The 25834-nt window shown below is 36.8% G+C and overlaps 1 protein-coding gene across 1 annotated transcript in view; it reads right to left on the reverse strand.

The window, feature by feature from the left end:
- The window catches only part of LOC133654932 (poly(ADP-ribose) glycohydrolase-like), a 58457-nt gene that overhangs the window by 11878 nt on the left and 20745 nt on the right, over positions 1 to 25834 (reverse strand). The window contains exons 8-13 of the mRNA XM_062054808.1: positions 21132 to 21211; positions 19184 to 19244; positions 19008 to 19083; positions 16269 to 16416; positions 10034 to 10112; positions 5016 to 5124 (exon numbers count right to left, since the gene is read on the reverse strand). Of these exons, the coding sequence (XP_061910792.1) occupies positions 5016 to 5124; positions 10034 to 10112; positions 16269 to 16416; positions 19008 to 19083; positions 19184 to 19244; positions 21132 to 21211 (553 nt within the window). The remainder of the gene's footprint in view (positions 1 to 5015; positions 5125 to 10033; positions 10113 to 16268; positions 16417 to 19007; positions 19084 to 19183; positions 19245 to 21131; positions 21212 to 25834) is intronic.

Here is a 25834-nt window from a genome sequence, read left to right on the forward strand (position 1 = left end):
GAATACAATGATTTGCAAATCCTTTTCAACTTATATTCAATTGAATAGACTGCAAAGACAAGATATTTAATGTTCGAACTTTGTTATTTTTTACAAATATTCGCTCATTTGGAATTTGAGGCCTGCAACATGTTTCAAAAAAGCTGGCACGAGTGGCAAAAAAGACTGAGAAAGTTGCGGAATGCTCATCAAACACTTATTTGGAACATCCCACAGGTGAACAGGCTAATTGGGAACAGGTGGGTAACAACGTTTCTCAGTTCGGAACATTAAATATCTTGTCTTTGCAGTCTATTCAATTGAATATAAGTTGAAAAGGATTTGCAAATCATTGTACCGTATTTTTCGGACTAAAAGTCACAGTTTTTTTCATAGTTTGGCCGGGGGTGCGACTTATACTCAGGAGCGACTTATGTGTGAAATTATTAACACATTAGCGTAAAATATCAAATAATATTATTTAGCTCATTCACGTAAGAGACTAGACGTATAAGATTTAATGGGATTTAGCGATTAGGAGTGACAGATTGTTTGGTAAACGTATAGCATGTTCTATATGTTATAGTTATTTGAATGACTCTTACCATAATATGTTACGTTAACATACCAGGCACGTTCCGAGTTGGTTATTTATGCCTCATATAACGTACACTTACTCAGCCTGTTGTTCACTATTCTTTATTTTAAATTGCCTTTCAAATGTCTATTCTTGGTGTTGGGTTTTATCAAATAAATTTCCCCAAAAAATGCGGCTTATACTCCAGTGCGACTTACATATGTTTTTCCCCTTCTTTATTAAGCATTTTCGGCCGGTGCGACTTATACTCCGAAAAATACGGTATTCTGTTTTTATTTACCATTTACACAATGTGCCAACTTCACTGGTTTTGGGTTTTGTACAATAAGCAGCAATAATTGAAAAATAGAACAAACAAGTAAGATGTATGTTATTACTAATTACAAATGACACATATTTGTTTTTAAATGTATGTACATTTTTAGCCTTTTAAAAGAAAATGCATGCATCATCACTGATTATGCAAATTAATGATGATGTCATATTCACCACGACCCCACCACAAATATAGGGGTAACCCCGAATGCTGTACATTATTACATTACTTCAAAAGACTACTGCAGTCGTCATTAGTACATTCTATTGTGTTGTTTTTAAACAATATTTCTAATCTAAAAGTTAGTTTTTCTTATTAAAAGGGCATCATTCAGAATGGTGCCGTTTTGGGGGGGCAAACACAGGTTAAATTAATTTTAATTGATTTGAGATATAAGTGTTTTGGGTTAGGAGCTCCCTCACAGAACCAATTAAGCTAAAAAGTTGAGGTACTACTGAGCTATCTTTAAGTTGAAGTGGCGTGGTAACTGGTTTTACGTACTACTGTATTATTTTCATAAATAGGAATACATATCAGTTTCCGACTAAATAGCATATGCTTGTGCATTGTTTTTAGTAAAAATTCTTACCAAATTCTAATGTGAACTAGCCCTCAAATGGAATAGTGACACCGGTAATCTAATCGGGCGCTGTCGCCTTCAAGAGACTGTAGAAGAAAATCTGATGAAAAGTTAAGCGCTGGGCTGTCTTTTTGCACAAGTTGGCTCGAGCAAAGCTCCAGTCTTGCTTCAGGTCATTCGTAGGCCTCATGAGAACATCACATTACATTTCCGCACGATCCATAGTAAACGGAATAAAGAATGCAACAAAGTAATTCTATTTGCCTGGAGGCCTGCGCTTGACAAGTCATTCAACGCTTGAGCACATACAGGTTAGTCTGTGGTGCTTGACGTGGCTTATACATATATTTAGATCATATATCAACCTTCCACAGCCGCGGATGACAGCACCCGAAGTACCCGTACCTAATAGCGCGCTGACCTCGGCACTTTCATTTTCATACTGGACTTTTGAAACAAATACACAGAATGGACCACCGCCCCATTTGGCCGGTCATAAATCCCTGCACCGGAAGGGCAGAAAGTGGCATGTATCCGCACGGTATTCTGCACGATATTCCAAACGAGATTGATCTTCATGTTGGGCGCATTCCTCAAATGCTTGTCAGAGCTGTCAAACACCTCCAAGCCCTCTGACAGCAGACTTGATAACTTCAACATCTCCATTTCCTATTACAAATGGAGCTCTATACCTGGGAAGACTGCTGCATTCACCGAGAGACAGCTAGTGTTGTTTTTAAACATGCGTTAGTTACTATTCATTACACATATCGGTTTGTATTACATGCATGAAATACTTTGATATCTATGATGGCAACTATCTACTAAGATTATCAAGAAAAAAATATTGACAATAAAGCTAGGGATGCATGATAAATACATATAAATATACAAAAAGACCAATTTCCCTTGTCGATCAATAAAGTTTGTCTCAGTCTAAGAAATGTTGACGTCACACCGATGAATCTGATGACGTTAGAAAATAGCCCAAATGAGGCGAGATTACCCGTATGGTGCTGTAAGTCGGTTAGGGTGAGCAATTCGAACACTCCTTGTTAGAATAATTGTAAGTTATCACAAAAAACTTTGTGTTGAAATGAGTTCCAGGCAAGAAGACAAAAGCTGTCTTTGAAACCTACCAAGAGTAAGGCTCGTAAAACTCCACAGTGTAGGGGGGGAAAGCAAGATGAAGGTGTTCCTGTGTTCTTTCATGTATGGTAATCAACAGAAAGATATTGTTCTAACCCAAGGACTTCAAAGCGGAGAGATGACAGGATCTGCCCAATTTCCAGACGACCTCTTTTTGAAGTATTTTACGAACGTCTTTTTGAACTATTTTATTAAGATTAAAGATTAAAGTACCAAGGATTGTCACACACACACTTGATGTGGTGAAATTTGTCCTCTGCATTTGACCCATCCCCTTGGGGAGCAGTGGGCAGCAGCGGCGCCGCGCCCGGGAATCATTTTGGTGATTTAACCCCCAACTCCAACCCTTGATGCTGAGTGCCAAGCAGGGAGGTTATGGGTCCCATTTTTATAGTCTTTGGTATGACTCGGCTGGGATTTGAACTCCAACCTACCGATCTCAGGGCGGACACTCTAACCAATATGGACTTCTTTTTTAACTATTTTACAAACTCTTTTTGAACTGACCTTTTCTGTGAATTGTTTACGGCCTTTTCTGTGAACTTTTTGCGACCTTTGTCCTTTGGAAACAGTGGTGGCCATGTGGTCGGGGAGGGTCCAAAATAAAAGAAGGAGGCATGCAATCTTTTGGGAGAGCGTGCTGGAGACTGTACAAGAGTACAGTGTGTCCAGGCGTTTCTCCTGAATTGAGTCCAAATTGAATTCTGTCTCTGTTTAATTCTTTGCCTCTTGTCTTGTTTAATAGATGTCATCAGTGTTTGAACCTGACACTCCTTTTCTCCTATGTGCCTTGTTTGTAAGCCTGTTGTAAATCCTCGAGCTCAATGTAAACAAAGAAGGCATCGATCATTTGGGAATCCTTCACTGTTTTAGAGGAAGACGTTTGGTATGCAAGTGATGGATGGACAGACAGACAGACGGATAGATATTATTGGTATCGATCTTTGGAAGCAGGACGTTATTGGTATTGGTTTGAAAAAAAATACTGTGCATCCCTAAGTAAAGCTACATATTACAGTGGAACCCGTTTAAGTCGACCAACTCATCAGGTCCCAATCTACCGCGTTCTTCTAATAAAAAGGACATACATGGTCAATATAAAATGTGTTTCTTGTAATTAATTGGTCCGTTCATGTCGACATGCATTTTTAATTTCATCTTGACAATACTGTTGTCTAGCTGGACAGCATTAAAAGGTGGACACAGTGATTTCCGGTTTAGTGCAAAGTAAGCTTCAAAATAAAAGCATGACAGTACTGACCGAGATTTGTCTTTTTTTTTGTGTGCGAAAGCTTTAATATCACTTTAGCAGACATACAACATAATTACCGCAGCAGATATTAGATAAGTGTATAAAACATAATCTGCAAGTAGAAGAATATAAAAAAAAAAATGTACAAATTGAGAAAAAACATGTCAACATACTGTAGTACAGAGGTGTCAAAGTCGTTTTCACTGCGGGCCACATCGCAGTTATGTTTGGCCATTTCTAACAGTGAATACTATTATTACACAATTTTTTAATGCATTTTATTAGTAGATTTTTTTTTTTAAACTAAAATGTAAAAAAAAAATGGTAAGTTGCAATAATTTCACCTCAAAATGTCGTGTATATTACTGTAAATTGAAAAACAGTACTGCTGTTTTTATGGTAAAAAAAAAAGGCAGCTCAGATACCAGACTGTAATGTAAAAATTACATTTGTTTTTTACTGTAAATAAAAAAAACTGCAATTTTACAGCAACATTTTGGCCCCTGAGCTCCCAGTTTGTTTTTTGTTTTTTACCGCAAATCAACAACTGTAGATTTTACGGTGTATTACTGTAAATGCCAAAACGACACCACAGTTTATTACAGTAAAAAAAAGTACTGTTTTTTTTCATTTAGAGAAAAATGCTGTAAAAACCACAGTAACTTTCAAAATTTGACCATGAAATCTATTCCTACTTTTACATTGCACAATTTGATGGATAACTTGCTTTGAAATCATTATTATTAGTATGTATTTCTATTTCAAAAATGGTTTGAATGTTTGATAATATATTTGTGCATAATTAGACAATATTTAAGTTAACATAATTTGCGATTACATGGAGTACATGTATTTTTTTTCTCCCAAAATAGAAAGAAAGAATACATTTAGTAAGAAAAGTTACAGTACTTTATTGATACATAATATTTCCAGGCTTTCGAGGGCCAAATAAAATGAAGTGGCGGGCCACATCTGGCCCCCGGGCCTTGACTTTGACACCTCTGCTGGAGTAGGTTGAATAACCCTTTATTATCACTGTAGCCTTATGTACATTCGCAAGTAATGGTTATTTCCCTTCCACTGTACATGCCATGCTTATTCTGAGTTTGAAGACCTTCTGACTAATGAAACAAAGAAATACCTTATTGAGCTCCCGGTCTAGTCTCTCTGGATGAAACTGTTCCAGAAAGGTCCTGAATGGCAGTGCATCGATGGCCACGATCTCTGTGCATCTTCTCTGCCAGTCGTCCCTGAAACAAACTACTTTGTCACATCATTTACACTACAATCAAAACATTAGTGAGTAATAAAAAACATAGCTTAATAAACACTGTGGGGCGAAAATATCTATGTATGTTATATCTACCATAAAGGTATAATGATATGTTCTAATCACAGTTCGGTATGTACCCTGGTTTTAAGGTTCGGTTAATTTTCGGTACAGTAAGGGAACAAAATGCAAACATAAAACTGCTGACACATAAAAAACGGCGATCTGCCGGCAGGTATTTCTCTAATAAATATAATTTTTTTTTTAAATAAAAAAATACAGATAACACAGAGGATTCTCCTTAGTGCTATTATTAGCCATGACGACCTGCTAGCCAAAAGATGGGCTGCTCTCTCTTCTAAATGTTGATTATAATATTCTAGCAAAAGCACTGGCTTTGTGACTTCTAACGATTATGCCAAAATATCATTTGAAAAGACCAAACAGGGTTTATTACAAAAAAACTTTAAAACATAGAATACAAAAGCAAACAGGTGAAATGTAACAATAAGTTGCTATGTTGACTCTTAAGACACAAAGCTGCCATTGCTCAAAAAATGATAATGAATCAAAATCAATGTTGTTATGAATTATTAAGCTATTTAAGGCTCCAATTATTTATCATCAAGTATTCCACATTGAAATTTTTTTGGGGGGGAAAATATTGAATATTTTGTGTATGCCACACAAAAACTGTTTTTCTATGACAAAAATACATTAAACAAACAAGCAAAACATAAAAAATTAAATAATAGTTAAAGATCTTAAGTTGATATAGAGATTTGAATGTTTAAAAAAAAAAAAAAAAATCTATTATTTTTAACACTTTTATGAGTGGGGCTCTTTTGGATTCCTGAAAATTTTACAGAGATTTTTATTTCAAATTGTCATTACTCAAAAAATATTACTAAATCAAAATCAATATTGTTATCAATTATTTACCTTTTTAAGACTAATTATGCTTGATCTCTCGATCAACTTCAGATGTACCTATCTATATAAATATTTTCCACCCAAAAATGTTTTATGGTGGAATACTCCATTTCAAAAAAATTTTGGGGGAAAATATTGTATATATATATATATATATATATATATATATATATATATATATATATATATATATATATATATATATATATATATATATATACATATATATATATATATATATATATATATATATAAAAATATATATATATATATACATATATATATATATATATATATATATATATATATATATATATATATATATATATATATATATATATATATATATATATATATATATATATATAATGCCTGAGACCCTGGGATCAAACTTGAAGAGAGCCCCAAATGTTTAAAAAAATCTATACATTGCATTGGTTTTGAAAATTTAAATGACCAAAATGACCCCCGGAAGCTTATATTTTTCAATGTGCGCTCAGTGGAAAAAGTTTGAACGCCCCTGTTTTAGAAGATATGCAATGCGAGCAAATATTTTTTTCTGTCAAAATTTAAAGAACAAATACATTTAGAAATTGAATTAAGTGCTTTATTGACGCACATTATTTCCAGGCTTCCACGGGCCACACTAAATGATGTGGCAGGTCAGATCTGGCTCCCAAACCACAAGTTTGATACCTGTGCTTTAAGAAAAATGATTTGTCTCTCAACTCTGTGGGACTTTTCATGGTAATTATTAGAGATGTCCGATAATATTGGACTGCCGATATTATCGGCCGATAAATGCTGTAAAATGTAATATCGGAAATAGAGATGTCCGATAATGGCTTTTTTGCTGATATCCGATATTGTCCAACTCTTAATTACAGATACTGATATCAACCGATACCGATATATACAGTCGTGGAATTAACACATTATTATGCCTAATTTTGTTGCGATGCCCCGCTGTATGCATTAAACAATGTAACAAGGTTTTCCAAAATAAATCAACTCAAGTTATGGAAAAAAATGCCAACATGGCACTGCCATATTTATTATTGAAGTGACAAAGTGCATTATTTTTTTTAACATGCCTCAAAACAGCAGCTTGGAATTTGGGACATGCTCTCCCTGAGAGAGCATGAGGAGGTTGAGGTGGGCGGGGTTGAGGTGGGGGGGGGGGGGGGTAGCAGGGGGTGTATATTGTAGCGTCCCGGAAGAGTTACTGCTGCAAGGGGTTCTGGGTATTTGTTCTGTTGTGTTTATGTTGTGTTACGGTGCAGATGTTCTCCTGAAATGTGTTTGTCATTCTTGTTTGGTGTGGGTTCACAGTGTGGCGCATATTTGTAACAGTGTTAAAGTTGTTTATACGGCCACCCTCAGTGTGACCTGTATGGCTGTTGACATGTGAAAAGCCGTAGATATTATGTGATTGGGCCGGCACGCAAAGGCAGTGCTTTTAAGGTTTATTGGCGCTCTGTACTTCTCCCTACTTCCGTGTTACACAGCGGCGTTTTAAAAAGTCATAAATTTAACTTTTTGAAACCGATACCGATAATTTTGAAACCGATACCGATAATTTCTGATATTACATTTTAAAACATTTATCGGCCGATAATATCGGCAGTCCGATATTATCAGACACTCCTAATCGGAAATTATCGGTATCGGTTTCAAAAAGTAAAATTTATGACTTTTTAAAACGCCGCTGTACGGAGTGGTACACGGACGTAGGGAGAAGTACAGAGCAGTTGCGTCTCCCAGTCATACTTGCCAACCCTCCCGATTTTCCCGGGAGACTACCGAATTTCAGTGCCCCCCCCGAAAATCTCCCGGGGCAACCATTCTCCCGAATTTCTCCCGATTTCCACGCAGACAACAATATTGGGGGTGTGCGTTAAAGGCACTGCCTTTGCGTGCCAGCCCAATCACATAATATCTACTGCTTTTCACACACACAAGTGAATGCAAGTCATACTTGGTCAACAGCCATACAGGTCACACTGAGGGTGTCCGTATAAACAACTTTAACACTGTTACACATATGCGCCACACTGTGAACCCACACCAAACAAGAATGACAAACACATTTCGGGAGAACATCCGCACCGTAACACAACATAACAAATACCCAGAACCCCTTACAGCACTAACTTTTCCGGGACTCTACAATATACACCCCCCCCCCCCCCACACACCTCAACCTCCTCATGCTCTCTCAGGGAGAGCATGTCCCAAATTCCAAGCTGCTGTTTTGAGGCATGTTAAAAAAATGTATGCACTTTGTGACTTCAGTAATAAATATGGCAGTGCCATGTTGGCATTTTTTCCCATAACTTGAGTTGATTTATTTTGGAAAACCTTGTTACATTGTTTAATGCATCCAGCGGGGCATCACAACAAAATTAGGCATAATAATGTGTTAATTCCACGACTGTATATATCGGTATTGGTTGAAATCGGAATCGGTAATTAAGAGTTGGACAATATCGGAATATCGGCAAAAAAGCCATTATCGGACATCTCTAGTAATTACTCAAACGCTTGTATTCCAATCAGCACCAAGTTCACACACACAAACACACAGCCTTAAAGGCCTACTGAAAGCCACTACTAGCGACCACGCAGTCTGATAGTTTATATATCAATGATGAAATCTTAACATTGCAACACATGCCAATACGGCCGGGTTAACTTATAAAGTGACATTTTAAAATTCCTGCCACACTTCCGGTTGAAAAACTCCTTTGGATATGATTTATGCGCGTGACGTCACAAAATCCTCGGAAGTGGTTGGACCCCATCGGACCCGATATAAAAACCTCTTGTTTTCTTCGACAAAATTCCACAGTATTCTGGACATCTGTGTTGGTGAATCTTTTGCAATTTGTTTAATGAACAATGGAGGCTGCAAAGAAGAACGTTGTAGGTGGGATCGATCGGTGTATTAGCGGCTAAGTACAATACTTACAGCAACACAACAAGGACTACTTACTACGCCTAGCCGATGCTTGCCGCCAAACCCACGGATGAAGTCCTTCGTCGCGCCGTCGATCGCTGGAACGCAGGTGAGCACGGCTGTTGATGGGAAAATGAGGGCTGGCTGGCGTAGGTGGAGCGCTAATGTTTTTATCATAGTTCTGTGAGGTCCGGTTGCTAAGTTGCTAAATTAGCCTTAGCGTCGTTAGCAACAGCATTGTTAAGCCTTACCAGGCTGAGAATTTTAAACCGTGTAGTTACATGTACATGGTTTAATAGCATTGTTGGTCTTCTGTCTATCCTTCCAGTCAGGGGTTTATTTCTTTTGTTTCTATCTTCATTTGAGAACGATGCTATCACGTTAGCTCAGTAGCTAAGTGTGTCACCGATGTATTGTCGTGGAGATAAAAGTCACTTTAAATGTCCATTTCGCGTGCTCGACTCTCATTTTCAAGAGGATATAGTATCCGAGGTGGTTTAAAATACAAATCCGTGATCCACAATAGAAAAAGGAGAGAGTGTGGAATCCAATGAGCCAGCTTGTACCTAAGTTACGGTCAGAGCGAAAAAAGATACGTCCATCACTGCCTCTCTAGTCATTCACTGTAACGTTCCTCATCTACGAATCTTTCATCCTCGCTCAAATTAATGGGGTAATCGTCGCTCTGAATCTCTCGCTCCATTGTAAACAATGGGGAATTGTGAGGAATACTAGCTCCTGTGACGTCACGCTACTTCCGGTACAGGCAAGGCTTTTTTTTATCAGCGAGCAAAAGTTGCGAACTTTATCGTCGATTTTCTCTACTAAATCCTTTCAGCAAAAATATGGCAATATCGCGAAATGATCAAGTATGACACATAAAATGGATCTGCTATTCCCGTTTAAATAAATAAAAAATTCATTTCAGTAGGCCTTTAAATAATCAGAATGATGTTATGGAAGGGCTAAAAACAAAGTAGATCTTTACATCCAATACCTTGGAGTTGTGTCCTGATGGCTGCCGGCAAATTTGAAGGTCTGCGCGTAGCCTGAGTATTTACTGTACTGTTGTGTACCTGTAAATATTCAAAAACAGACATCAATTAGTCACACATTTGTATTGATGTACAATGTTATGTAACAGGGATGTTATCTGGGGGTCGTCATTGTTAAAACATACAAAGGTTGAGTGAGGGTGGGGTCACTATTAGCTTCCCCGCTCATTAGAGCTCATTAGTAAGCCGGCTGTCGTGAGCACTCGCTGAGATGCTCCACACACTGCAGTCAAGTGATTAGCAGTGGGGGGGCTTGGTACGAAGCTACCGTACATTTGGGAGAGGCGGGGTCTCTAGTGAGTCACACACATTTGTCTAAAAATAATGCTGATTTAATCTTTAAAGATCAGCAAGAATAATAATTATCCAAAAAGGTTCTGCCTTTCATGTGTAAATGTGACAAAACAAAGAGACTTGGTAGTTCTCGGCTGCTTGCGAATCAAGAGAATCTCTCTCCTTGCTACTATTTATACCTTTGACCGGCCTGATACCGAGCAATCATTTCAATTAGGGCCCGCGCACTTTTGCGGATTTCACTGCCGCTGCCGTAGGATCCATTACCTCTCCCCCTCCTCTGTGCCAAGAAGCATCAGCGAGGTAATATGATTTACCAGCGGCCACATTGTAGCTGCAGCTTGGATGCCGTAAGAGGGACACGAGAGAGTCGAGCTTTAATAAAAATGATGGAATGGGAGAGTCCATTAGCGGAGAAGGTCTTGGGCAGGTCCTCCAAGATATATTTAATTCCACACTGCTGTAATAACGTTAAGTGGTGTGCAACAAGGGGAAACTAGAAGGTGACTTCCAGAGAGTGGCGCACCCTCCTCTTTAAGCTCCACCCACTTGAAATGTAACGTTCAGGACAGGACAGAAAATGTCAGTCATGCAGCACCCAAACTAGCTTTTCTCTGTTTATACCAGAACTCGACCTTCAGTGACCGCAATCAAGCAGCTGCAAAACTCTCAGGTAAATAGACAAAACAAAAACACGGGAGTCCCAGCAGGAGGCTGACGATGTGGCGCTCGTTACGGCTGCTGACGATTTGTCTCGACATTTTCCGCGACATGTTGCCGCCACTCAAAGCATGAAGGACAGTCTGTGCCCGAGAGTCTCCTCCGTTGTCAATCAAGAGGAGACAAGAGCAATTGCCACAAACATCCTTTTATCCCCTTGGGGGTCAATTGAAAGCCTGCAACATACGCTGCAAAAAGTCAGTGCTCAAAAAGAAGAAAAAAAAATACAAAAATTAGGGGTATTTTATTTGAACTAAGCAAAATTATCTGCCAATAGAACAAGAACATTTGGCTTGTCAAGACTTTCCAAAACAAGTCAAATTAGCTAACTTCAATTAACCCAAAAATATCTTAAAATAAGTATATTCTCACTAATAACAAGTGCACTTTTGTTGGTAGAAAAAAAAAAGGGACCTTTTTGCTAGGGATGTCCGATAATGGCTTTTTGCCGATATGCCGATATTGTCCAACTCTTTAATTACCGATACCGATATCAACCGATACCGATATCAACCGATATATACAGTCGTGGAATTAACACATTATTATGCCTAATTTGGACAACCAGGTATGGTGAAGATAAGGTACTTTTTAAAAAAATGAATCAAATAAAATAAGATAAATAAATTAAAAACATTTTCTTGAATAAAAAAGAAAGTAAAACAATATAAAAACAGTTACATAGAAACTAGTAATTAATGAAAATTTGTAAAATTAACTGTTAAAGGTTAGTATTATTAGTAGACCAGCAGCACGCACAATCATGTGTGCTTACGGACTGTATCCCTTGCAGACTGTATTGATATATAATGTAGGAACCAGAATATTAACAAAAGAAAGAAACAACCCTTTTGTGTGAATGAGTGTAAATGGGGTGGGTTGGTGCACTAATTGTAAGTGTATCTTGTGTTTTTTATGTGGATTTAATTTATAAAAAAAAAAAAAAAAAAAAAAAAAAAACCGATACTGATAATAAAAAAAACGATACCGATCATTTCCGATATTACATTTTAACGCATTTATCGGCCGATAATATCGGCAGACCGATATTATCGGACATCTCTACTTTTTGCTCAATATGTTGAAAAATATTCTTTAAATTAAGTAAATGCTAGTGCCATTATCTTGACATAATGATATGCGCTCAGCATTACATTTCTTGAAACCAGCAAACTTATACTAAAAACTAATTTATTGTTCTTAATGGAAAGGCAACAAGGCAAGCGCTTGTTACTCTCGGGGTCTCCTAGCCACTCAGGCAAATCATATGGTCTAAAAATGCATTTTTCCATCGATAACATGACATCATCGCGTCAAGTGAGTGCTCTTTCAGTCAATTAGTGCGCATATACACAGCCTGGCACCCGGCCAAAACATTTTTAATTGTAATTTTGAAGAATTTATCTGAATGTGCATGAACTATTTCCGTTCAAAATTGTTAGAAATGTCACATGTTAAATGTTTAAATATTAACTGTCAGTTTACTGTACTGTGCCAACTGTACTACTATATGACTATGTATTTTCTATTGTTTCATTGAAAATAAAACCGCAGAGTCCATTTGGCTGTCATCTGTTTTAATTATGAGACACAATTGTGTCAAATTCTTTTCTTTTTTTTCATGCATGAAATAAGAAATTATTACTTTAAAAAAGTAATTGTTTACTTGTGAGTGTTGATGACACAGCTTTGCAACAGTTGATATTCTAGTTTAAAGCATGTTTTACTCAATATAGGTCATAAAATCTCAGCAACAAGCTGTAATATCTTACTGAGATCATTTAGGACCAAAACCCTTAAAACAAGTAAAACACTCTAACATAAAATCTGCTTAGTGAGAAGAATTATCTTATCAGACAGAAAATAAGCAAATATCACCCTTATTTGAGATATTTAATCTTACTAGGATTTCAGTTTCTGCAGTGCAGTATGTGACTGATGGAGACCAGTCTACTAAAGCAGTGTTTCTTAACCATTGGGCCGCAAAAAAATACATTTCTCAGCTATGGTCTGTATAGGCCACAGTTGTAATACACTTTTACACCACTTATGGCAATAATGACAATCTCAGACCAACAGAAGAAGTCTGGAGTTAAAGCCATAGAGAGGCTTCCTAAGCGCAATAAATATGACTAAGGTAGTAAAGCAGTATTTTTCAATTGCACATACATTTTATTGACGGTTTATGTAAGAAACATATATATTTGTATTATTTATTATTCATTTATTTCAAATGCATTTTAGTACTGCGTAATTGTATGTACATTTATTTTTCATCAGGTTTTATAAGTGCCTTCTTGTGCAGTACATTTCATTGTATTTATTTTCGTATTTTGCCTGACCTTATGCCTTGACAATAATCTTTATGATTAACACATGGTTTCAAGGTGTATCCCGTTAAATTGTAAGTAGGTTAGATATAATTATTGAATACAATTTGAGTGGGCCCTGACGTCAAAAAGGGTAAGAACCTCTGTACTAAAAGCATTGTACTGTAACACACCATATTGACCAGGGGTGCTCAAAAAGAAATAGATTCACATCCGAATCACAATTCTTATTCACTCCGATTTTAAATCGGTTCATAATTTTTTTAAATCGATTGACTTTTTTTTCTTTTTAAAAATAATTTTATAAAGACATTTTTTAGGCGTTTTTTGTATAGGTTTTATTTTTTTATACTAAATAATATGTTGTGGGAATTCATTTGAATCATGAATCGGAATCGAATTGTTAATTGTTGTAAGATTCCCATCCATAATATTGACCCGAATATAAAACCACACCTGAAATGAAAATATGTAAGAAATGTGTATCATAAAGAAACTGTATACATGTTCGAAATAAACTTCAACCAACCACCTAATATAAGATGACCTTTCATTTTCAAGACTAGTTTTTGGTTCCAGTGTTTCCCACAGGAGTTTAATCAATTTGTGGCAGTGAGTTGCTGGAGCGTGCCCCCGTCTAATTTGCATATTTGGCCATGACGCATGTGCTTGCTCAGTGGTGGGAAAGAGGGACACCACACACATAACGATCAAATACTGTGGAACTTTCATTCATTAATTTTGTGTCCTGCTGGCAGCCATTTTGAGTTTGCTCGTATTGAAAAGATTGAGGAAGTCGGATTTGTACCACAGCAAGTTTTTGTGGAAAAATATGCCAAAGCAGTCCTTTTTCACAAGAGTACACCCCCTGCTCCTGCCCCGTCTGCGCCTTTCTCTCTTCTCGTGAGCTGCTTCTTTGCCAATGTTATTGTACTGTACGTGGATTTAACTTTTTTAAATGTTTATTATTATAACAATACGGTTGTTAAAGTCAAGGATTTTTGATCGTTTGTGAGAGCACCAAAGGGACATCTGGTGTGTTGGTAGAGCAGCGCATACACTACAGTTCAGCTTGTCGTCGTCATTGTTTTGGCTCATTAATAAGGAGATAGTTGTACATCACCTTCGTGTTATGTTTGTCTGATACACATTACTGGATAGCACTTATTATTGTGTTCAAAGTGTACAAATCTTAACTAAAATATGGACTTTTTCGAGGCTGGCATCCGTTATTCATATTTCAAGTTTATTTCAAGTTTATTATTCTTCGGTCAATCGTCAACAAAATAAACAAACAGTTGTACATTCTTAAATTGAAAATGAAAATGTTGCAGACCGAAAGGGTTTAGGCTGAAGTTGAACACTTATTGCGCCTAACCCTATAAACAATGTCAAGTACAAAATAAACTTCCGAAAATTATTGAATGTCCATTGTACAACATATTATAAATACACATTATACATAACATAAACACAGTTCAATTATATACACAGTAAAGGCATGTGAAATATCCTTGTAGACATGTTAAACCTTTGTACCAATTTATATACTATATACAAACAATTGTACTTCCATTATTATTTATATCCCGAATTTAGTATTTGAATTAACATTGATTATAGTATTAACTACTGTGTTGATTCTAGAGTGATATATTTTTCCAAGACATTGGTCTTAAAGTGTTTTTTAAATGTGTGAATAGAACTGGAACATTTTAAGGAATCATCCAAGCTGTTCCACAGTTGAACCCCCCTGACAGAAACACATCTACTTTTTAAGCTTGTTCTTATGTTTGCTTTCTGGAAGACAGCTGAACCTCTGAGGTCATAGGGATTCTCTCTGGGTTTAAACCTCTCCTGTAGACACCGAGGCAGCATGTGGTTATGAGCTTTGCGCGCCACAATAGCAGTGTTGAGGTCAACAAGATCGTGCAGTTTTAATGTTTTTAATTTAATAAACAGAGCATTGGTATGGTCATGATAATCTGCATAATTTACAATTCTAATCGCTTTCTTTTGAAGTAAGAAGATAGAGTTGATGTTTGTTTTGTAATTGTTACCCCAGATTTCGACAAAATAATTAAGATAAGGGAGTACAAAAGAATTATATAACATGATAAGAGCCTTTTGATTTACGGAGTTTTTGATTTTATGTAACATAGCAATATTTTTTGCCATCTTTGTCTTAAGTATATTTATGTGCAGTTTCCAATTTAATTTATCATCTATATGGATTCCCAAAAATGTTGTTGAATACACCCTTTCTATCTCCATATCATCAATTCTTATATGACACTGTTTGTTATTTTTCCTATTTCCAAAAATTATATATTTTGTTTTATTTAGGTTGATTGATAGTTTATTGGCATCAAACCATTGCTTTAGTATGTGGAGTTCACTCTCTACAGTCCCTAAGAGATGGCCAAGGTCTTGCCCAGAACAGTACAGACTTGTATCATCAGCAAAGAGAATACAGTTGAGTTTTTTATTTTTTTTTATTTTATTTTATTTAAATTGTTTCTTATGGAGAAACGTCCTTCCCCTTACGTACTTTTCAATTTACGAACCCTGTTAAGAACCAATGAAATTTGTAAATCAAGAATCCACTGTAGTTAAATACACATTTTTTTCATCTTTATGTGTGGGGTCTGCAGCAGATCTCTTTAGACTTAGAAAATCTTAATGCATGTACCCTCCTTTGGACAGATTCCTGACATAAATGGGGCCAACTTAAATGGGTCCCACTAAATACAACTCTAGATATTCGGGTCAGAACGGTTTTGGAGCGTTCTTGGGATGCGTGCATGAAAGGAGCACCCTGTGGATTACCCACCAGTGATGATGAGACATTCGTCATGATCCAGAGCTTCAGTAAACAGGCGAGACACGATAAGCTCCGGGTTGATCAGGAATCGGATCTCCTCTTGAACGAGACCCGAGCTGGTGACTCCTCCTCCGACATACTTGTTGGCAAAATCCACCTGCAAATCAAAAAGTAGGAATCACCCCAAAGAAAATCTACCTTTTAGACTCCCACTACCCGTGTGAAAAATGAAAAAAATTCTGACAAAGCTTCTGACAAGCTGATTGCGAAGGTGGTTTGAGGTGGCCACCCCCTACGTCAAACAAGTTGTCCTCCAGGAAAACCACTAGACAGCAGCCAAAGGAGGTCTAAGAAAACCTCTCAGAAGCTGCTAAATTGACTGCTGAGGGATATCCTCTGCAATTCTTCCAGTAGGAAACGGGCCAACGTTTATGATTCATAAGTCTCTTTCTGCTCACACACATGTGACAAGTCCGAAAGCGGCCATGCGGAACATTTTATTATTCTCCATTTGAGGACTGGCAGCTGCTGCTCATTGGCTTGCAGACAGGCGAGAGCAACCCCTGCGAGTAAACCGCAACGGGAGCGCATCTCCCCAAACTGGTCACTCAGCCCCGAGGACAGCGAGCCGGGCCTCCGAAGTCTACTTTGACAGGCTGTCAGGGTCGCCGCCGCCGCCGCCGCCACCAGCCATCAATCGGGGCCGCGCCGTTCCCCGGGGCTCGTCAGCTGTCAGTCGATGGCACACAAAAGGTGAAACGCAGAGCGGGCCGTACTGACAAGAGAGCAGGAAGTGTAGCCGACACGGAGTTCGGGGAGGGCTCGGAGGCCTCGACCCCGATCCCGGCGCACCGTTTTTTTGACGTTACACAGGCGCCCTCGGAGGCCTTTTCAGCAGGAGTAAGCAATTTGTGTGAAAGACTGCAGAGACTCAGAGATAGCAAGTCTTAAACTGGAGGAGGGCAACCTACAGCCTGTGGGCAATGTGTGGCGCTCCATTTGATCTGGATCGCCATTCACCACATTTATTTGACTCGACATGCTTAAAACCAATTTACAATGAGGAACATCATGTGATAACATTCGAGTAATTCAACATGCCCAAAAAGGAGTAGGAAGAAGCAGCTCTTAGTTAATCCGGCTCCTACTCCATTTCTACTACAGACAAATCATTCAGACATGTCTTGAACATGTTATATGTTATCATTAATTATTTTATTCAATTTCTAACTGACACAATATTTCTCAGGAGCAAAATCAGTGATCTCTCCTACAAAATACAGTAATTTTCGTTCGTAGTCGGTTCCAAAAGATCAGACGAAAACCAAAGCAATTATTGCCTTTTACACTGTTTAACCATTGGACATTGTTGGCCCGCCAAAAAATATCTGTTTCTCAGTTGTGGTCTGTATGGGCCGCAGTGGTACTAACTCGTGATACACTTTTCCACCACTTGTGGCAGTAATGACATTATCAAACAAACGGAAGAAGTCTGGAGCTAAAACCATAGAGAAGTTTCTTATGCGCAAAAAATTATGACCAAAGTGGTGAAGCTGTATTTTCATTTGCACGTTTTTTTTTTTACTTTTATTTGTAGATTTCACAGTACAGTACATATTCCGTACAATTGACCACTAAATTGTAACACCCGAATACGTTTTTCAACTTGTTTAAGTCGGGGTCCACGTTAATCAATTCATGGTAAATTTAACGTTAATTGTATTTACAGTTTATTTAAGAAACATATTTATTACTATGATTTACAACTAACTTAGTTCAAATTAATTTTTTAGCACTGCATAATTCTATGTAAATTTATATTTCACCAGTTTTCATAAGTCCCTTCTTTTGCGGTGTATTTGATTAGTATTTATTTTTGGAATCAGCCTGACCTTAGCCTTGATAATAACCTTGTAATTAACACATGGTTTCATATCATTTGACAAACTGTAAGTAGTTAGAAATAAACATTTAATAATCAAGAGTAAGATTACTAATTCAGTGTTAATATTTAAGTTGGCCCTGGGCCCCTCTGTAGTAGAAAAGTTGGGGCCTTAGGTCAAAATTGTTAAGAACACCTGCCCTGTAAGAAACAATGTACATTTGTTTCAAACACCCAACAATAATAACAAATAATACTTTTTATAGAAACTATTTAGAGTTGTGCATGTAGAAAACAATGCAGAACACATACAAATGATAAATGAAATGCATAAATGAACATTAATTTATTAAGGACTTGTTGGTGGCTTTGCGATGAGTTCTTTCTTGAATTCAATAGTGTTTCTCACCTTCTTTATTAAGGCGCTGCCACTTGCAACTTATTGTCATTGTTTTGCGGTCAAACTCAATAAAACACTTGGTATTATTTGTTTGGGCACAATGATACGTGAGCAAACAGATTAGTTTGTTACATGCAATGTTTGGCCGCATGTTAACCAGGGCATATTTTTGGTGATAATTTTCATCAAAATACATCTCCAAATTCACCTCCTGTGTCCATGCGACAACTGAAAGTATGTTATCTACACTTTTTGATTTTACTTGAATTAATTTATGATTATTTTTATGATTTTATTTTTATTCATGGTTTTATTATGATTTTATTTGCCTTCTTGTAATTGTATGCATCTGCAAAGCGTTTTCATTTGCCTTGCATACGAATTGTGCTCTATAAATAAACCTGCCTTGCCTAAAACAGGTGCACTACACTGCGTGAGTGCACAACCAGCACACTACACATCTTACCTGAAGCATCCCATAGCCGTCATCTTCAATGGTGCCTTCGCATGTAATGTGCAGCTTTGTTAGCAGAGTCTGCGAACTATGGGAAAACAAAAAAAACAAAGCAGTTGATATAAAATAAAAATGCTTGGATTGTCACCATCGCATTCCTTTTCAATTACGGTATCAATGATCTGCACCTTTCCCAATCTGGAGGATCGTCCAAGGTTTCTCTTGTGAACGTTAACAAACCAGTAGGCTCTGAAAATGGGGAAAATAAATGTACAGCTCAAAAATATCATGGATAAATTTGAACATTTAATACAAATACAGTGGTATCTCGGTTTTCATACGACCCACTTGCGTATACAGTACAGGCCAAAAGTTTGGACACCTTCTCATTCAATGGGTATTCTTTATTTTCATGACTATTTACATTGTAGATTGTCACTGAAGGCATCAAAACTATGAATGAACACATGTGGAGTTATGTACTTAACAATAAAAGGTAAAATAACTGAAAACATGTTTTATATTCTAGTTTCTTCAAAATAGCCACCCTTTGCTCTGATTGCTGTTTTGCACACTCTTGGCATTCTCTCAATGAGCTTCAAGAGGTAGTCACCTGAAATGGTTTTCACTTCACAGGTGTCATAGTTTTTATGCCGTTAGTGACAATCTACAATGTAAATTAGTCATCAAAATAAAGAAAACGCATTGAAATGAGAAGGTGTGTCCAAACTTTTGGCCTGTACTGTATGTTTGGGTTCTCGACGATAATTGTTGCAAACATTTGGACCAGGTTTTCGTATACCGTCTCGGTTATTGTCAGACCGAGGTGCACAAAAAAAATAATATTCACATCCGAATTGCGATTATTTATCCGACAGATTCCAAATTGTTTCATAATTTTCAAAAATCGATTAAACCCAAAAAATTATTTAGAAAAAAATATATATATATTTTTTAAGGAGAAATACATAAAAATTAACCATTTTTAGGCCATTTCCATGCAACCATAAGGAGCTTTTCTAAACTGTAACCTGTTATGAAAAATGTCTTTATAATTTCTATAACAAATAATACTTGGAAACGGTTTGAATCGAGAATCAATTCTGCAACGAATCGTCGCCCCAGGAAAGTGCTGCTGAGAAGGTGATTGGCTGCAAGCTCCCATCCCTCCAGGACCTGTTCTCCTCCAGGACCAGGAGGCGTGTGGGTTGGATCACAGCTGACTCTTCTCACCCTGGACACAAACTATTCTCCCCTCTCCCCTCAGGCAGGAGACTACGCTCCATCCAGACCCACACCTCTCGCCACCTGAACAGTTTTTCCCCCTCGGCCATCAGGCACATGAACAATAACAAGATATGATAGCTCAGGCACAGCTCATTTTATTACCTATTCTGTGTTATATGTGTTTTATGTTGCACGATTGCACCAAGAAAAATTCCTAGTTTGTGAACCCGTTCTCAAACAATGGCAAAAAAAAAAATATTCTGATTCTGGTCTGATTCTGATCTCAGGGCATTCAATCGATTGCAACTTGACTGTTTGGTTTGTCTAAGAAGACGTTTCGCCTCTCATCTGAGTAGGTTTCATCATTTCGTGCTCATAGACTTAGATGGGTTTATCTAAGTCTAGACCCATTTAAGTCTATGAACACGAACTGATGAAGCCTTCTCGGATAAGAGCCGAAACGTCTTGTAAGACAAACAGAACAGTCCAGTTGCGATCGATTGAATGCCCTGAGATATAATTATTCTTGTTAAAATGTGTTTTGTGTTCATATTTTTGGATTATTGGATTTACATTCTTTCTTATAGGAAAAATGGCTGCCATTTTTGTCTGACCCTTTGGAACATACTGATAACAAAAAACGATTTTTGTTTGATTTTGTATTGTGTAGTTATATTTAAATGGTAATTATTATTCTGTGGCTGTAAATTGTTAGCTTGCTTTCTTATTGATCCTTTAATTTTTTTTCTGTATTGTGTAGTTATAATTATATGCTTTTACGTGTAATTGTATTGAGTTTGTGGACCCCAAGAAGACTAGTGGGTTGTTGTGGCAACCAGCTAATGGGGATCCTTAATTAAAATCAAATCAAATCAAAAACCGAGGTACCACTTGTAATAGAAAACATACTTTGCTCTGTGACGTTCTTGAAGTAACACAGCAGGGTTTTCAACTTCTCTATCTTCCTCGACGAGGACCCCTCGAACAGCCTGCGGGCAAAGAGCAGTTCAGATTGCATTAAGCTCTTTCCGGTTGCAACGTTGTGCACACCACATGACAATGCCCAAATCTGATTGACAGTCGTAAAACATAGTTTGGCAGAATTGTTTTCCTCAGCCTGTGCGGGCTCATTCACTAAAACCAAAAGCATATTTTTGCAAAGGTGGAGGGGTGTTAAGACTGTGACATCACAACTGGACAGTGCAGATAAATGTGTTGCACGATACACGTGAGTTCAGTCATGCGCTGACATTTGACTGGAATCAGTTCATCCCTCACTCAGCCTCCTTTTCACTCACTGGCCGATTATGTAGCTTCTCCTCCGCTGCGGCCATAATGGAGTCGCCCCGGGCTTGCCATCACTTGTATCACTCTCACACACGCAAAAACAGCAATGCACAAAGCTCGGGGATACATTAAGGTGTCCTGTGTTGCTTTTAAGCAAAAGCGAAGGGTCAGTCCCTCTTTGCTGAAAACTAGTGGGCACAATGCTGCTCGTGGCGAGGGTTTGAATGCACATTAAAGCCGCCGTGTCACTCCTGTAAAGCTGTAAAGGCTGCCCGCCTCCCATGTCAACACAAAAGGAAATGAAACGACAAAAGCTTGATGCTCTGAAAGCCCCCCAACCCCTCGGGGACCCCGAGTAACTCATTCATCGAAGTCTCATTTTGTTCCGGTGCAGGCCGACAGCAACGGTCCAGCGTCGTGTAGGTCCGGAGGGCAAAGTTGTCTTTGACTCAACTTGCTGCTGAGAGCAGGCTTTTAGTGGGGATGGAGGGCCACACGGTCTATGGAGGGTTTTCAACTGATATAGTATAGAATAATATAGACGTCGTAAGTTTGGATTTACCTGAGTAAAGAAGAAAAATGGAGTCTTCAAAGTTTAATCATATCATTAAATATTTTTGAGCTACATATTGCCTTACAAGGGCAAAGACCATTGTATAACAACACTAAATAAAACAAAAATAAAGTAAAACTACCGCTACTCACTTGTGGACAAACACTAATGGAGACAGGGTAAATCCATCAGCAAGCTTTTCTGTGCACTTCCATGCGTGCATTTATGTGATAGCATCCGCTTGTTGAAATTAGAAATTTTAAATTTTGTGAATGGAATGAATGAATGAATTGTGATTGGCTACAATATACCAGAGGTGTCCAAACTTTTTACACTGAGGGCCACACACTGAAAATATACATGCAGGCGCCATTTTGATATTTTTCATTTTCAAAAGCAATGCAATATATAGATTTTCTTTTACCTTTAGGGCTCCCCTTATATTTGGTCCCGGTCTAAGTCATAAAAATAGGTCAATAACTCATAACAACATTGATTTTATTTCATTATTATTTTTTGAGCAATGACAGTTTATTTATTTTTTTTAAAACCCACTAAAATGATTGGGGATCGAAAAGGGTCCCACTCATACAAGTGCTAAGTCATACATTTATTTATTTTTTACTTTCAACACTTAAATCTCTAGATCAGGGGTCACCAACCTTTTTGAAACCAAGCGCTACTTCTTGGGTAGTGATTAATGCGAATGGCTACCAGTTTGATACACACTTAAATAAATTGCCAGAAATAGCCAATTTGCTCAATTTACCTTTAACTCTATGTTATTATTAATAATTAATGATATTTATCTTTGTGGAAACACTGATCATCTTAATGATTTCTCACAATAAATATATATAGAAACAGATAAATATCATAATGCAACACTTTATTTTTATATTTTCTCTAAGTGCACATTTTTCAAATTGAACATTTTCAAATGATCACTTCTAAGACAGTCTTGTGAAATCACAATATCCCATTTTAACTAGATAGCCACTAACATTTTTTAACAAATCATGAATTACTTTGCACCATGTTTGTACAAATAATAACTCATGTAAAATACAAAAGTCAACTCTCAATTTGTTTAATAAATCATGTCACACTTTGAACTGGACACCAAATCTGTTATCTGTTTCTTTGTCAGTTAGTGAAGACCAAGTCTTTAAAATATTTTCTTGGATTTTCAAATTCTATTTGAGTTTTGTCTCTCTTAGAATTAAAAATGTCGAGCAAAGCGAGACCAGCTTGCTAGTAAATAAATACAATTTTAAAAATAAAGGCAGCTCACTGGTAAGTGCTGCTATTTGAGCTATTTTTAGAACAGGCCAGCGGGCTACTCATCTGGTCCTTACGGGCTACCTGGTGCCCGCGGGCACCGCGTTGGTGACCCCTGCTCTAGATCAACTTCAGATCTATCCGTCAACTATAATATCTTGTTATTTTTTGTTTCATTTTTTTAATTCCCTTTGTGTCAAAACTGTTTTGAAACTTTTTTTATGTGGAAAAACACACAAAATATCCAATATTTTCCCCCAAAAATATTTCAAAGTGGAATATTTGGTGTGAAGCAAATGAAGCATTGAATAGGTCAATAATTCATAGCAACATTTTAAACTTTTTTTTTTTTTTTAGCAAAGACAGCTTCAAAGAAAAAAATAGCCTACATGGCAGCTTTGATTGCAATTTTTTTCTTGTTACATTTCACCTGTTTGCTCTTTTTATTCTATTTTGTTATGTTTTTTAATAGTATTTTTAGAATGTGCCGCAAGCCGTTAAAAAATTAGCTGCGCGACGCAAATGGCTACACTTTAGACACCCTTGGGCTATAATGTACTGAGCAGCATGCCACTTTCCAATGTCACACTAAGTGCCATTTCCTGTCCTATGGTTATCACACACAAAAGCTCCTTCCACTAATTATACTATTACTTTTTCTGCACTGTATTTTGTACAGGTTTGAAAAATTAAAGCATGTGGGCGCCATATTGATATTTTTCATTTTCAAATGCAATGCAATATATGGAGGGTTTTTTTTTTTTACCTTCAGGGCTCCCCTCAAGTTTGATCCAACACTTAAATTGGTCTATCAGTCAATCTAAAGTGAACATCATTTATGTTTGATGCATGTCAAAAAAACTAAACAGACAAAAAATATATATTTTTCTTTTATGGCAAACACACAAAATAAGCAACATTTCCCCCAATAAAATTTCTGAGTGGAATATTTGTTGTGAGCCTGAAATAGGTCAATAATTCATAACACCATTGATTTTAATGTATTATTATTTTTTGAGCAATGACAGTTAAAAAAAACAAAAAACACTAAAATTCCTGGGAATCCAAAGGGCCCCACTTATAAAAGTGGTAAAATAAGTCATATGTTTTTTTATTTTTTACTTTCAACACTTAAGTTTCAACACCTAAGTCTCTATATCGTCAGATCTATCCGTCAGTTATAAATTTTCAAAATTTGTTTTGTTTAATTTTTTTATGTCCTCTGTGTTTTTTTATACAAAAAACACAAAATATGCAATCTTTTCCTCAAAAAATATTTCAAAGTGGAATATTTGATGTGAAAAACTGAAGCCTTGAATAGGTCAACAATTCATAACAACATCGATTTTGATTCATTATTATTTTTTGAGCAATGACAGATTTAAAGAAAAAAATAGTTATTTCAGTCAAAATTCAAACTTTTTGTTGTTACATTTGACCTGCTTACTCTTTTTATTTAAATTTTTGAACGTTTTTTTAAATAGTTTTTTTAGAATGCGCCGCGGGCCGTTAAAAATGAGCAGCAGGAGGCAAATGGCCGCACTTTAGACACGTCTTTTGTAAAGAATTACTTTACAAAAGAGAAGTGTGGGATACTTCTCTTGTTGCCTTATTTGTATTTGACTTTAAAAAAACCAAAAAAAAACCTATTACATGTTAAAATTGCGCAGTTTTGGGCCAGATTTAAACTTATTTCAATGGGTGAAGTTGATTTGTGATAGTGTTTTAGAGTGTTTTTAGCTAAGGGATCCATCATAGAACCAATTAAGCTTGTAAATTTAGATTATACTGTAAGTATACAATATATAAATGACAACTTAGTGCAAAATGTATATGATTTTAGGAATTCAATTCACACAAAAATACAACAATAAGCTTTTTGACCATTTTCCCAATTTTATTAGGTAAGGAATTTGGGATATCAACATTGGTGATTTAGGACTTCACTCAATTTAGAAGTCACATATGTAGAGACAAAATATGTTTATCGTACCTTACTTGAATTTGTGATTTTTTTTTTTTATAGCTGTAGGCTTTAATCATCAAAATGATGAACTTTTTTAAGTTGATTACATTTTTTTTTAATGTTAATTATTAATAAATACCTACTTGAATTTTTCCTGTTAGCGCGGTGAATCTACAGAATCGAAGAGTATAATAATAAATTCACTAACAAGACACATCTTGTGTCTTGTTACATCAACATTTTTAAAAAACAATGAGACAAGCATGAATTTAAAGTATGCCACTGACATGGATTGTGACACACTACCAACAATTCAAGTGAATGAGTGGAAAAAGTCGTGCCACTGCACACTGTCAGAGTCTCCTGCCCAAACTGCCAATGACATTCCTCGTTTGAGTCGACGCTAATCTGATTACCTCCTCCTTTTAGGTAATTACACCTCCCTGCCAAAAGAGATCTGCAAAGTGATTTTGCATTACACTATCCAGGGGATGTACACAGTTTAGTACTCCCGCTCCAACATTT

This window comes from Entelurus aequoreus, linkage group LG08, assembly GCF_033978785.1.
Source record: "Entelurus aequoreus isolate RoL-2023_Sb linkage group LG08, RoL_Eaeq_v1.1, whole genome shotgun sequence".
Taxonomy (NCBI): domain Eukaryota; kingdom Metazoa; phylum Chordata; class Actinopteri; order Syngnathiformes; family Syngnathidae; genus Entelurus; species Entelurus aequoreus.